At 41.3% G+C, this 13,920-nt stretch overlaps 1 protein-coding gene and 1 non-coding gene across 2 annotated transcripts in view; both read left to right on the top strand.

Moving 5' to 3' along the window:
* The window catches only part of LOC121325525 (protein VAC14 homolog), a 32,054-nt gene that overhangs the window by 6,252 nt on the left and 11,882 nt on the right, over positions 1-13,920 (top strand). Inside the window, exons 10-14 of the mRNA XM_041268085.1 lie at positions 1,953-2,016; positions 3,559-3,703; positions 3,985-4,050; positions 8,046-8,193; positions 11,611-11,743. Coding sequence (XP_041124019.1) covers positions 1,953-2,016; positions 3,559-3,703; positions 3,985-4,050; positions 8,046-8,193; positions 11,611-11,743 — 556 coding nt within the window. The remainder of the gene's footprint in view (positions 1-1,952; positions 2,017-3,558; positions 3,704-3,984; positions 4,051-8,045; positions 8,194-11,610; positions 11,744-13,920) is intronic.
* trnag-gcc lies at positions 366-436 on the top strand. Its single transcript has one exon. It is a non-coding gene; the product is annotated as a tRNA-Gly (tRNA).

The following is a 13,920-nucleotide window of genomic DNA, read 5'->3' as shown; positions in this document are numbered from 1 at the left end:
ACAATGCAGTTACATTTTTACTTATTTAATTTTTTTACTTCCATTTATTAAACATGTTCTACCATTGTCATGATATTTGATGGAGCAATGATAGAAGAGAAGCTGGTTAGAAGATTTCCGCTGTGTTGATAGAGGTTAGATCGCAGTGCTGTTCGGTAGCATACAAGTCCATGCAGTGATCCAGTGAAGGGGGGACCATTGCTGCCGAGTGAAGGTGGTTTTCTGGTTCCCTGTGAAGAGCCCTTTCAGAAGCTGCTCCTCGCTCTGCACATTCCCAGCCCCTCCCACTGCTGATGTGGCTATTCTGCTCTACTCTACACTACTCTATACTACTCTATGGCTCTGAGAGAGGTTCTCCCAGCATAGCATTGGTGGTTCAGTGGTAGAATTCTCGCCTGCCACGCGGGAGGCCCGGGTTCGATTCCCGGCCAATGCAGCTTCATCTTTTTATTTTTTTCTCTATATAATAGAGAACGTTTTGTTTTCCAAAAATAGACATTACGTCTAATGGCAGGCAGATTCACTCTAATTACAGATCAAAGTTTGTGTTTTTTTTCTTGCTGAAAATAACCTACCCAAGATCACAGTTATAATCAAACAGAACATGCCCAGGGACCGGGTTTTTCAAAACTTTTAATCTGGGTAACAGTGATCCGGATATTGTAATCCTATATTTTGTAATCCTTTTATCTGGATCATTTTGACCCAGTTTTTTCAGAAAATGTCACAGCTGGATTACATTTATCCAGATAACAAATAATCATGATTAGGAAATCCATTTTTTTTAAAGTGGGCTAGTTCTTAATAGTGTATAGGGTTTTTTTTTTTTTTTTTAAGAGGCCATTATTATATAGCCTAATATAACAAAATAAATAAGTGTGGTAATAATGAGTAATATACAACTTTTATTTATGTGGTTTTATATATATATTTGTAACAAAAATCACACATCACTTTTAATGTTAGTGCACATGTAACACATGCAAACAATTGTTTATTTTTGCCTACTTAACAGAAATGAAATAACTAAATTTAAATTGAATAAAAATAAAACTTTTGAAAAAAGTGTACGTGTTTTTAGACATCTTCATCGTCTTCCTCGTCAGTCGGGAGTCCAGCATCTCAGACAAGCTTTAAGGGGGTGTATGTGGATAAGGAGGTGCATGTGGATAAGGAGGTGCATGTGGATAAGGAGGTGTATGAGAATAAGGAGGTTAATGAGAAGGCATATGCGCATGTTTTTTTTAATTGTTTTCCGTATTTTCCTTTTTCCATGCATGGATACAAAACTTTAATAAATATGTAAATATGATATTATAACATTCGATTTTGACATTTAGTGTGTGGTTGCTATAATACTTCAAACAAAATATCACTGTTCTGTGATCATTTAAAAGCTAAATCCACCTCTGCAGTAGGATCACAATAATCCTGGTCTCCTCTTTAAATTCTGAAAAACCCAATTACGGCATTTAATTGTGACTAAAAGTGCGAAATCTGGATCACAGTAATCCCGATCACATTTCGATGTTTTGAAGAACCCAGTTGCACAATATAATCCAGATCAAACGTGGAAATCTGATTACCAATGTTTTGAAAAAGCTGCACCTGGAGTGTCATGTTATATAATAGAATAATAAACTACTAAACTGCTAAATTTATATATACTGTATAACAAATGCTGTTTTTATCAATGAACAAAATATTATATATATATATATATATATATAGAGAGAGAGAGAGATAGAGAGAGAGAGAGAGAGAGAGCACCAAAACAAATGAGAGAGAGAGAGAGAGAGAGAGAGAGAGAGAGAGGCACCAAAACAAATGCCGACCATGTTTAAAGAATATTTTATGTCAGTTATTTAAAAAATAGTAGTATCTAATGGTGGCAATGGTAAATTTCTGCAAGTGAATCACCAATTTATTATTTTTTGTTCATTCTTTTTCAGATTCACTGAATGCTTCACAAGGTTCGGTTGGCTTCAGCAAAATCCGCTTTTTCACGCCGGCCAGGTATGTTTGTATTTACACCATTATTACTCTGCCATTATTTTTTATTATTGTTATTAAAAACAGAGATCACCACTTTAAAGTCGTTTTCTGTATCAAGGGTGTCTGAGCAAGTGGCTCCTCCTCACGAGTCAAAAGTTCAAACACATAAACGCGCATGAATTATTTATTTCTAAGCAGAAATATTATTATTATTGAAGCAGTGTTTTCTGTAAAATGTTCTTCCCAACTTTTTCCACAGTCAGTTTTCAAGAACTTTGAGGTGATTTGATAACCCCAGTCTGTCTTTGGCATGTAATCGCGAGCATCCTTACTGCTCACACTCTATTTACAGAACACGTGTCTTCTCATCTCTTTTGTATCTAGGCACTCTGACAATGTGGCTGTTCGTTGGTGGGCTCCACCTCCCCTCTCAGTCTCATTGCAGTAGCCTGCTCCTTCTCTTTCTGTCCCATCCAGTGCATCATCACAGCTCTGTTGTCTCCCTCCTCTCACTCAGGCTGCTCTGCGGTTCTTCTCTTTACCAGTCTCTCTTCTGTATGCCTCTAATTTCCATCTCTGCAGACCGCAGATTGAAGAGTGTAGGAATATCCCTCCACCTATCTAAGTACCACGACCATCATCATTTCATGTCTCGTGACTCTTTAGAGACCTAGTAGTAAGCTAGTGGACTCTGGAAACCGCTTCCTGTGACCCTCCCTAGATCACGGCTTGCTTAACCCCTTAATCTCTGGTATGGTCTTTTCCAAGACCCCCGATCGTCCTCCCGTCATCAGCAGGAATTGCGTGTTTTAGATTCTGTATACCACTTGCTTTAAAACAACTCTGTGCAGTGCAACTCTGTTTAATGAATCTGAACCAACCTTGCTGTGGAAAGCAAGAGGCTTTGCAGATTTATGAGATTTTAATCATTGTTGTTTGGTTATGCATAGAGCATCATGTCAAAAATGGTTGATAAGGGAATCTGTCTCATTCTGCCGTTTAGCTGTTCCAGGTTGAATGATGATCATACTGTGTCCTTCTGACGTACGTGTAATACAGTGTGCTGTGTAGTGAAGATGTGTTACTGTACCTTCACAAATGCACCCGTGGGCTAGTAAGACTTTACACCTTATATGCAGGGCTCCACTGTTACCCATGACATGGATACGTTATGCACTTTTGTACATTTTTAGTATTGTAGATCAAAGCGCCGACTGACCGCTGTCAAAAACACAATTATACTTTCCATATAATGGCCCATGGTGTTCCCTTCCTCTCAGTCTCACTGCTGCAGCCTCCTCTGTTGTCAGGGTCTCCCTTGTACTGTGTGTGTCGTACTCTAGGGGGCAGTATTTGTCTGCTAAACCTTAAAGAATGTATTTATTTATTTATTTATTTATTTTACATCTATAATAAACTCAGTACTTGTTACATCTTCCTGCTTCTTTTTAGATTATAGCAGTGGTTTTGTTTTCAAATAAAACTCCTTAGAGGAGCGCTGTATATGTCTGTTCAGAACAGAGCGATGGTTTAGAGTGCTTGATGAAGCTCGTTTCTTCTCAGCTCAGAGAGGGCTCAGGTGACTTTAGACCTAGACGGGATTGTGCAGGTCCTGGATCGGCACCTCCATGACCCGGCCACAGGAATGATGACCCGCATCTCTGTGCTCAAGTGGCTCTACCACCTGTATATCAAAACACCACGGAAGGTGAGAGGGCGCTGCCTGACTCCTTTCATCCTGTGTCATGCAATGTCATCACACCTCACTACAAGAACCACTGTGAACAAACACTAAAATGTCTTAGTGCTAGTTTTTTTTTTTTAATGACAACAGTAGTGATGCATCTGTACAGCATATTACAGAGCAGAAATAGTCAGTTAATTGATACTGTACATGACATTTTCATGTTCAGATTTTGCAGTATTGGTCAGGTGTGGTAGATGTAGCTAAGCTAAAGCATTTTTGCCTCTCTGTCTGTTTGCCCCCAGATGTTCCGCCACACTGACCGCCTCTTCCCAATGCTTCTGAAGACACTCTCCGATGAATCGGATGAGGTAAGAGAGTGTATATAATATAACCTTGGTATGTGAAGATAGACCATTATACAGACAGTGCTGGTAAATTCTGTCTCTAAAGATGAAGTTCAGATTCCAGAGTTGGGAACTCCCATGTCTGCAGTTCGGATGGGATCTCTATACACATAGTGCTGTGAAGTTCACCCTATCTTTAGGTTACCATTGCTGGTTAGCAAGACAGGCTGAGGATAAATCATCACTTTGTTTCAGCTTCCTGGCCGTGACCCAATGCCAGCTGACAACGGTCTTCAGAATGTGCTGAAAAGCAGCTATGTCTCTATTTCTTTGTGAGCAAAGAGAAAAAAAAAAAAAAAATCAGGCTCTGTTTGTTTTTAAAGATGATTTGCTTCATCTCATGAACGCAGTGGAAGTGGCTGGCTTCCTTACCATTCAGCTCTCCTGGTACACACTGGCTGTGCTGTTATCTCCTCAGTCTGCAATGCAGCAGAGATAAACTGGTTCTCCTGTGAGCTCTGCACCTCTCTGCCTGGCCTCTCCTGCAGCCAACTTCACCTTCCATTCTCTGCAATGTAACATATTTATACAGTGGAGCCTCTTAGGAAATCAGAGCGTGCACACTCGTTTCCAAAGAGGCCTTGTCCCCCTGCTGGACTGTGAAGGAAAGTGAGGATCCTTTTTCAAATACACATACATAGAAACCCAGCCATTACAATCCAGCCATTGCAATACAGCACTTGAACACATATTTGCAGGCCACTTGTTTCAAAGAGGCCCCGTCTCTGTGCTGTGTAAGGAAACGAAGATCTTTGCACCAGGAAGCCCCTCTGTGCAATCATGCTGCACTTTTCCAAAGAACACCTTTTTAAAGCTGTACTCTGAATGTGTTTTTATATACAGTAATTTTTTTTTAACTAATTGGGATCAGGGGTCTAAAATTGGTTTGTTAATCAAATTGATACTCCTAAAATAGGCATGTTTTTCTCCATCACGATTATAAAATAATTTAAATACAAGCAGTGTACATTTAAATTGGCCCTACGTAATGTACCGAACCATACAGTGCTGTCACAACCAGAGACTGGTTCACGCATTTTCTGTGCGACAGCAGAAGAGTGTTGCAGGTTAGCAGAGGGCTGTTCAGATAACAGAGGTGTTTGTAAAGTCTTAATAATCAAGGTTTTAGCGCAGCTTGTAGAGACAGATCCTGTAAGATGTTGGAATTATTTCCCTTTGTAGATCAAAGGTGCTGAAAGCCAGCTTCGATTTAAAACAAGTGCTTAAAAGGCTCCTGTTCAAACAAGCTTTTCCTATTTCATAGCAACACTTGTGCACTTGTACTTGCTGGGACTTTGCAGTGTGGTTCTTTCTGAGAAAATACTGTACAAACAGGGATGGAAGTAAGAGTCCCACTGCATAGCAGTTTGATCCATCCCTGGTTTTTCTAGGAGTTTAGTAAGACACATCTGAGCTTGTTACCTATGCACTGTGGCTAATCAAGCACATGTTAAAAACTGGAAATGGTGAAACTGCTGTGCAGTAGGAGCCATAGTTCCATCCCTGACAAGGTCCAAAACATTCCAGCAGAATATGTTGTGCTTTGCAAGCAACGGAAATGCATACATTCTTTCTTTTATATGTTTGGGTAAGTAGGTAAACAGTTATGAAAACTGTATGCATCTTCATGTTTGTGGGTGCAGTCCGGAGAGGCTCTGGGAGTTGTTTACCAGCCCTGGGGCGAATTTTCTTTTGATTCTCAGCAGCCTTCTTTCATTTTGAAAGAGAACTAACTAACCTACTTTCTCCGCTCTCAATGGAAATGTGACATCTTCACAACAAGGAGAGTTGTTACTTCAAAAGGGGTTATATAAGAGATTCACTGTGCATTGGCTGGCTCACAACAAGACAAGCAGTTCTTCTGCGTCTTTGAGTGTTTTGATGTAATGGATGTGTTTGTTATATGTGAACTTTAACTTGCTGCGCTAAAAGGGATCTCCCTTGAAAATAGCCCTGCTCACAAATAGTCTGTGCAGATAAAAGGGGCAGGCAATGGGAGAGAATAAAGTAGAATACCATCACCCTTCTTCCTCCATCTTATTAAAAATAAAGCAGGGGGCTCGCTAGCAATGTGGTTAAATTTGTTAACTTCTAGAAGTCTTCAGTAGTCTTCATTTCAAATGTATCGTAGTCTGTGTTTGTTTTTAGTCAAGATGAAGGTGCAATGGGTGAGATGACATAGCTGCAGCCAGTGCCCTTGGGTCTTCATTGACATACTGAAATTAATCTCAAAGAATAGAAACGCTAACGTCTTGATTGTGAAAGTCCAGAGATGAGCAGCGCTGGCCTGGAGTTTTCCACAGCCGAGTCACAGTGGAAGGCCCCAGGCTGCATCACACAAACAGCTTCTTGTAAACGTCAAAACTGGCCTAGAGCATGCTAATCCGTCGTTAAAAGGGGCCAGTCTGGAGGGGGTTTCTGTGCTAATGGTGGCCCTGAGATTTATACAGTTATGTGTGGATGGCACACAGCTTTGGAACTCATTTTTTCTTTCGCCAGTTTCATTCACTTGCTGTTGAGTTTTGTAGTCCTTTTTTGTTTCCTGTAGTTTTCTTTCTTTCCTTCATTTCTTCTGTTGCTTTTTGCATGATTGGAAATGCGTGATTAAGCTTTGACATACACTGTGCTGTTAGTGAAGGTCATGTAGAGTCCATCAGTTTTATAAGGCATCCATTAAAAGACATCCTGTAAAGTAAGCCTTCGGAGTCACCTTCTAAATATACTGAATATACTGAATATATACAGAATATACTGTGCACCACGAGAGAAAGATAGAAGAAATGTTTTTTATAAGGTATTTGCAAAATGTGTCCTACAACACCATTACCTGACTGCGCCATCGTTTTTGATATGCTTGAAATAATTTGGTGAATTCACAGGGTATTGTTTTTAGCAGTCCAAGTTTGACATTATCTGTTGAATTTGAAATCATTGGAGTGTATCGGAATTCTTGAGAGAAACGATCAGCTGTAAACAGGAAGCGGCCATGCCAGAGGCAGTGATGAGCGTGATAGCGTGCAGAGGACATTACCGCCGCCGGAAAGGGCAGGGTCACATGACTCCACAGTTACTGCAGTCCCAGAGGCACCTCTGCCAGGTTGTGTGTGCGTGTCATTATTCGGTTCTCGGGGTGTGCTGTCTTGATAATTTGTGGCACGACAGCAAACGCATGAGAATCAGATGAGAGCGGGTACAGTACCGCTGATCAAAATAGTGGTATCAGGGTCACGTGTTGTCAAGTGTTCACCTCTGTTTAAAAAGATGCTGCTATGCTATTTTGATATGCAAGTTTTTACACAAATGACAATAAAAAAAATGTTAGTGTGAGGCACTTCTTTTCATGTTTACAAGAATTGTTTGTAGCCTCATATGGTGTAGTCAAAACTCCAGACTAGGAGAAGGTGTAACTTAAAAACTTAAAAAGTAAATAATACTTAAAAAGAATTGGGCAGACTGGGAGTATAAGAAATAGCTAGTGTTTTCTTGATTAACAAAACCTTTTTGTTGCATCTTTACATGAAACGAACAAACAAATAAAACATTTTGTAGAACAAGAAATTCAACTCCAGTCGCCTGTGTGGCAGCCACAATTTCTTTGGCAAGCAGGGTGGGGTGTTTCCCTGATCTCCTTGTTCTGTGTGGTTTGAAGAATTGCGTAGTTGTGAACAAGAGTGTGAAAGTGATGTCTATGAGTTTGTAAACTTTATTCAAAGAGGAAACGGGTGAATGGGAAGGGGGTTTAGAGGTCATCTGCGTTTGCATTGACCGTTGAGAATAGGAGCTGCTGAATGATCGTGGGAATGGAAATGGAGAGCGGGGCGAGCTATGGACTCGCTCTCACTGCATCAACCAAGGAGGGGACAGATAGCTAGGCAACTGCAAATACAACAGCAATGCTCGTAGTCCCCATGTGTTAAAAGGTACTGTGGAACCTGCAACCTCCCGTCTGTTCTTCACAGGTGATCCTCAAGGATCTGGAGGTTTTGGCCGAGATCGCCTCCTCTCCGGCCGGACAGACAGACGCGCCGGGGTCATGTGACAGCTCGGACAGCAAATCCGAGCTCCAGGTTCCAGGGTTGACCAAATCATTTCAGCCGAGTGGGTTTGGTAAGTGTCTGACCCCAAGATATTCACCTGCTAGATGTGTCCTAATGACCCCTTTATTCAGCCCTATTGAAATGCATTGCTAACTTAGCTGCTTTATACTTGTATATTGCGCAACATACATTGCAACATTCAAGATGATTCCCCAGAGCTATTCAACCACCCATTTTAATACAGAGAATGCACTGCACCTTGTCCTGATCTTTCAGTCACTAAGTTCATTATTTAACCATCTGAAAGTCTCTAATCAAGATGGTGTTCTTGCTTTTAAACTGCAAATGATGGAAGAAGTTTTCTAATTGGTGTTATTATACTAATTGACCACTAGATGCCGCTGTTTAATTCCACTTTAAGCCTCTATTGAACAGACACAGAAGATGCACAAACAGTAGATCTTGCTGGAGTCCCAGAAATATGAAGACAAACAGTACTCCAGTTCACCAGATCTGAAACCTGGAGGATTCTGCATTGTTGCTAACAGCCAACTTCTAATTCTTAGGCTCTCTCTCTCTCTCTCTCTCTCTCTATATATATATATATATATATATATATATATATATATATATATATATATATATATATATATATATATATATATATGAGTGGGGGGGGGGGGTGGGGGATCCCCTGGAGGACATGAAAGAAGACTTTTTCCCGGATAAAGGGATGGAGAGACATTTCCTCTATGGACTACATTTCGTCGGGGAGATTCAACTGTCGCACGTCCTTGTTATAGCCCCTCCCCTCCCTCCCCATATACCATGTTCCTTTTTTATGTACTTCGCCTGGTGTTTCGCTGCATCTATCCAGTTACCACCTCGGGAGGAAATTGGGCATACGGGTTGTGTGTCCAAGGTAACACAGACAGTGACTGGGCATCTGAATTTTGAAGCCAGGATGTGCTGACCCTAAGTTATAAACGCTGTGCCACACCCCTCCTAGTAGTTTAAATGAACAGCTCTGATGAAATGGGTGTACAATTTTGTTGCAAGAAGGTTATCTTGAGAGAGAGAGAGAGAGAGAGAGAGAGAGAGAGAGAGAGAGAGAGAGAGAGAGATTGTGGAAGTGCATGCTGATGGCCTCCATTCCCAGCAGTTGCCATGGTTACTCGCTCCCTGCCTCCTTCGCCCCCAGAGCACTCTGGGATACGTGTGCGCTGTGGCTGGAATTATAAACAGTGCATTGTGATGCAGCGCTGAGGAGAGGAAACCAGGCATTGTGATGGAAATGAGCAGCAGTGCTGCACTGACAACAGATTGGATCACTCAATAACTAAAATGGAGATTTTTTAAAAGCAGCTCTCCGAAAAGGGTTTTCTTGGTAAGAAGTGGGATTTAACTGTTAAAGGGAAATACAAGAAAATCATTCAGTTTTGCTATTCACAGGGTGATCGTGTGGGCTGTCCTCTGGCTCCTTGCCCACCCCCACCCAGCCACCCCACCCAAATCCAAATTCAATGTGTTTGGGGTTGGAGGTCCAGCTCTAGCGACCTAAAGTTTAGCTTGCCAGTGCTGTATTTCACTGGGATCTCAAGTCATCCAAAGTCTTGGAAGCCAGCTTTTGAGTGTATAAACATTTACTTTTCAAAGCGAGCCAGTATTTAACATTCCCCAAGGTTGCGCAGTTTGAAGTGTAACTCGATAGGTGTTGCAGCAACAGAACAGAAACTAATTGAAAATTTCCATCCTGACAGATTCCTTTTACAGGCATTGCTGGTGCTCCATGCAGCCGGGTAGGCAGCGTTGAGTTTCAGTTTATAGTGGAGAGCTTCAGAGCACATCTGGCAGCAGCGGCAGTGATGTCGAAGGGCAGTCAGGAACATTGTAAAACATGAAGCGAGGGTCAGGAAAAATCCCAACTGCGACCTGTGAACTGCCTTAAGCCTGCTTGCTGTATAACATTCTGACGATTACTGAGAACACGCCTGTGTTAGTTTAAAAGCAGAGATGGAAATATCTAGCCACCTTCCCAAGATCCACATGTGGTTAATCTGATGTTTCCATTGCTTTATAAGATTTATTAACCATTTTTTAATTTTATTTATATGTATTTATAGCCTCCCAGTCCCTTAGCTGCTTAACCACACTGCTGCCCAGTCACTGAACCCTGACAAATTGGAACACACATCCTCTGAGCCAGTCGTCTCTAACCATTAGTCCCTCGTCTCAAAGTATGAGGTCACTGCTCACTGCCAACTTAGTTTCTTTTGAAACTGTTGTTCCGAGATAGTTGAGATTACAGAGGGTCCTTTACACCTCTGTATGTCGTTCCTGTTTGGTCCTCAGTGTTGGGAAACTGAGTGCATCCCTTCTAACCTGTGACCCCTAAAAGTTTTTTTTTAATTTTTTAATCCGTGTGGGACAATTCTGAATTTTTTCCACATAAAACACATTCCCAGAAATCCCTGCTAGCGTCAGTCCCCGGGATCGCAGATGGCTCTGATTAGCGCCTCAGTGAAACACATGCTGGGACCGCATTCGCAATGCATTTTTTTTTTAATGAGACTGTTGATATTTTGGGCCATTTGTAACCCTGAAAGCGAGAGGACAGAATTGTAAAGGATAATGATTTTAAAGGCCCTCTAGATACTTGGAGCCTTTGGGAAAGCATTGTTACATGCACAAAAAAAGAAATACCACAGGTTTTGCCTGACAGATAGGGACAAACAGATAGTGGTTCAAATATTGAGTCGGTTAAAGAAACTTTTTACTGCAGGTTAGTTATTCAGAAGTACAGGTTATGTTATGGTACCTACTTTCCCATTTAGATATGGGGGAAACCAGCATACTACAAACTACCCTAGTTCTCATACAATAAGTTTTGTGTATTTTGTGTTTTGATCTGCTATTATTATCATCTGCTTCAGTCTCCCCTAGATTTCTCCATTAAGTAAAGACTGAACCCCCTTTCCACACAGCTGGCATGGAGGTCAGCTTTCACAACAGATGTTTTAGAAATAAAAAGGAACAGCAGATCTGTGAAAGTGAGTGTCGGGGTGTCCCTGTGGGCTCCCTGGCTTTAAATAAATGCCCAGGCTGTATAGGCGACTGGACAGGAGGCGATTTGTCAGGGTCTGGGATCTCCTTGGTGAGACTGTAGGAAATAGTCGCAGCTGCTCTAAGTGCACACACCTCTCTTCACAGCAGCGGAGGGTCTGCAGGGCCCGCTGGAGAGAATCGATGGGCCCTCCCAGCTAGTCCAGCCCGACCACAGCCCTGTATAATTACAGTGAAATAATTTCATAAAACTACCCTGTTGTGCACCTCCATTACTTGTACAGGGCTCAGAAGTTTAAAAAAAAAACATGTTGCAGTCAGCATGTATTTGTTTTATTTTAAAACATTATACCTGGCACTACAGTTGCTTTAAAAGAAGGCTTTTTGCTGACATTCCCTGTCATTTGTTTTTGCTGTGTTCCAGGATCAAAGGGGGCTGATTGCTCCCCCTCCACCCCCAGCATGAACTCCTACTTCTACAAGTTCATGATCAACCTGTTGAAGCAGTTCAGCATGGAGAGGAAGCTGCTGGAGATGAGAGGCACCTTCATCATCAGGTAGGGATGGGGGGCGGGGGCATGGGCTGTCCGTCAACACTGTGAGCTGGAGAGCACAACAGTACTGCTTGCACTGCTTTGTATTTCTCCTTCACTAGATGAGGTAATGCTTTCACTCCCACTCTGATCATTGTGGAGTTGTGATGTTTCTAAGAATTGTTGGCATGCTTTTGAGAAAAAAATCCTTGAAGAGCTTCAAATAACCTCTTATTTTTATTTGTTTTACTGATTTTAATGTTTGCAATTATCATGAGTTCTTATTGCAACTATTTATACAAGGTGGTGATTATTATTATTATTATTATTATTATTATTATTATTATTATTATTATTATTATTATTTTAATAAGTATATGGTGCTTTGACTATGAGTTCAGGAGCTGTTGTAGTTGCCTGCCATATATATATGTAATGTAGGCAAGAGTCTGTATATGCACCAGGACCATCTAGGGCACAGCAGCATATTGCCAGAAAACAAAAATAAAGAGATCTATATTTACAACATATTACTGTACATCTAAATGGAGGTTTACCAGGTGAAAGACACTTCAGAACTGCAGATAAACCTCTTTATCAGATGTTTGACGAGAGTTGGCCTTTGTGTAACTGAATCTGTATAAATCCCTTGGGGAATGTGATGGGGGACCTTGAACTTTTTGGAGCGGTGTAGGGGTTTTAACAGCGAGTTATAAACGATGGTTCATAAATCCTGTCTAACAGTCCTTTCTGGAAAGTGAACCCACATGGCCGTCATAGCGTGTCGAAAACATGTTTCCAAGTAAATATTTTAACCATGATGTTTGGCTTCCTTCAAAACAGGGTTAAAAAAAAATATTTGGAAAGGAAACCACATTTTTGTTGTGTGTGTTTGTCTTTAACAAGACGTTTTTAATTGAGTTCATATTTTCTCCCTTTCTGTTGGGTATTGGGTGCTGTGAAGCAGATTGAGCCTTGCTTTGTAGTAAAATTATTTGCTGCCAAATATGAGAGCAATCCCTGCAACACTGGCTCGCACTTGGACACATGGTCGGGGGCTTTTAAAGGGGCAGGCCTGCTTTCCTGGAATGTTTACCAAAACATTACCATAGCAACAACATCAGAGATGATCCAACTCAACCAATCCATGTTAAAAGAGTTCAGTGGACAACAGCTTTTTTATGTGGTTAAAATAAGAAAAAAATCCTGCTTTTCGATTTATGTGCCTAGTCACCTGTTTACCTTAAAGACAGGAAATGATATAATTGTGCATGATTCTAGTGGCCTTCGGATTAGGAAACCAGCACCACTGTGAACGTTTAAAAAATGTCAATTAGAACAAAACATTTAACATGGGACGAAACTAGCAATTTAACAAGTTAATAATGCAGCAGCTGTGGTACAGGGTCAACACGTTTATTATTAAGCAGTTTATCAGATACTGTTTCAGTGCTCAAACTCCAGAGGTGCAGTGCGCACCTAAGGGCTGGACAGGTTGAACACCAGCCAGTCCCAGCAGGCTCTGCAGTATGAAGATGAATGTTCCCAGTAGAGGGTGCTGTTCATTAACGCAATCACCTTTTTGTTTGTCCTAATTGAATGCACCCAGCTCAGACACAATTGTTCCCAGAGGGGTCTTCTATCCCTGTCAAAGGCTAGAGAAGTTTACTGATGATTAGAGCTATTGATCTGTCAGTGATCTTGCGTGCTTTCATTCCCTCTGCCTGCCTGCCTCCCTCGCTCTGTCTGCTACAGTACTGTATCATCATTACATCTGCATTACATACATTTGATTCATGCATCTGCTGTTTCATTTTTTGGATTAATTCCTTTTGGAAACAAGTAGATTTTTTCAAATTATGAATGTGCCAGCAGTTCATATGGGTTAGACCCCTTTTTGAAAGTATGTGTGCTATTGCTATTCCTGGACCACCAGCCCTCCTGCTTTAGGGATGGAGTGCAGCGTTTGATGCCAACGATGATCCCCTGGCTCCTCTCTATGAGTCAGCGTCATGCTGTCAGCACCAATGTCTCCTGCAGGGCTCCGGCACGAAACAGCATGGAAAAACGGTTGCATAGCACTGTGCAAGACCTTTTTCAAGGCATTTTCAAACATAATTTTTATACAAAAAATAGAAGACAATAGCAGGACAGAACAGAATGTGTCACAGAATTCCACAGACTGGGGGGAGAATTATCCA

The sequence above is a fragment of the Polyodon spathula genome, chromosome 13 (assembly GCF_017654505.1).
Source record: "Polyodon spathula isolate WHYD16114869_AA chromosome 13, ASM1765450v1, whole genome shotgun sequence".
Lineage (NCBI taxonomy): Eukaryota > Metazoa > Chordata > Actinopteri > Acipenseriformes > Polyodontidae > Polyodon > Polyodon spathula.
Note: the sequence above shows the minus strand (reverse complement) of the source record. Positions and strands in the feature narration are given on the sequence as shown.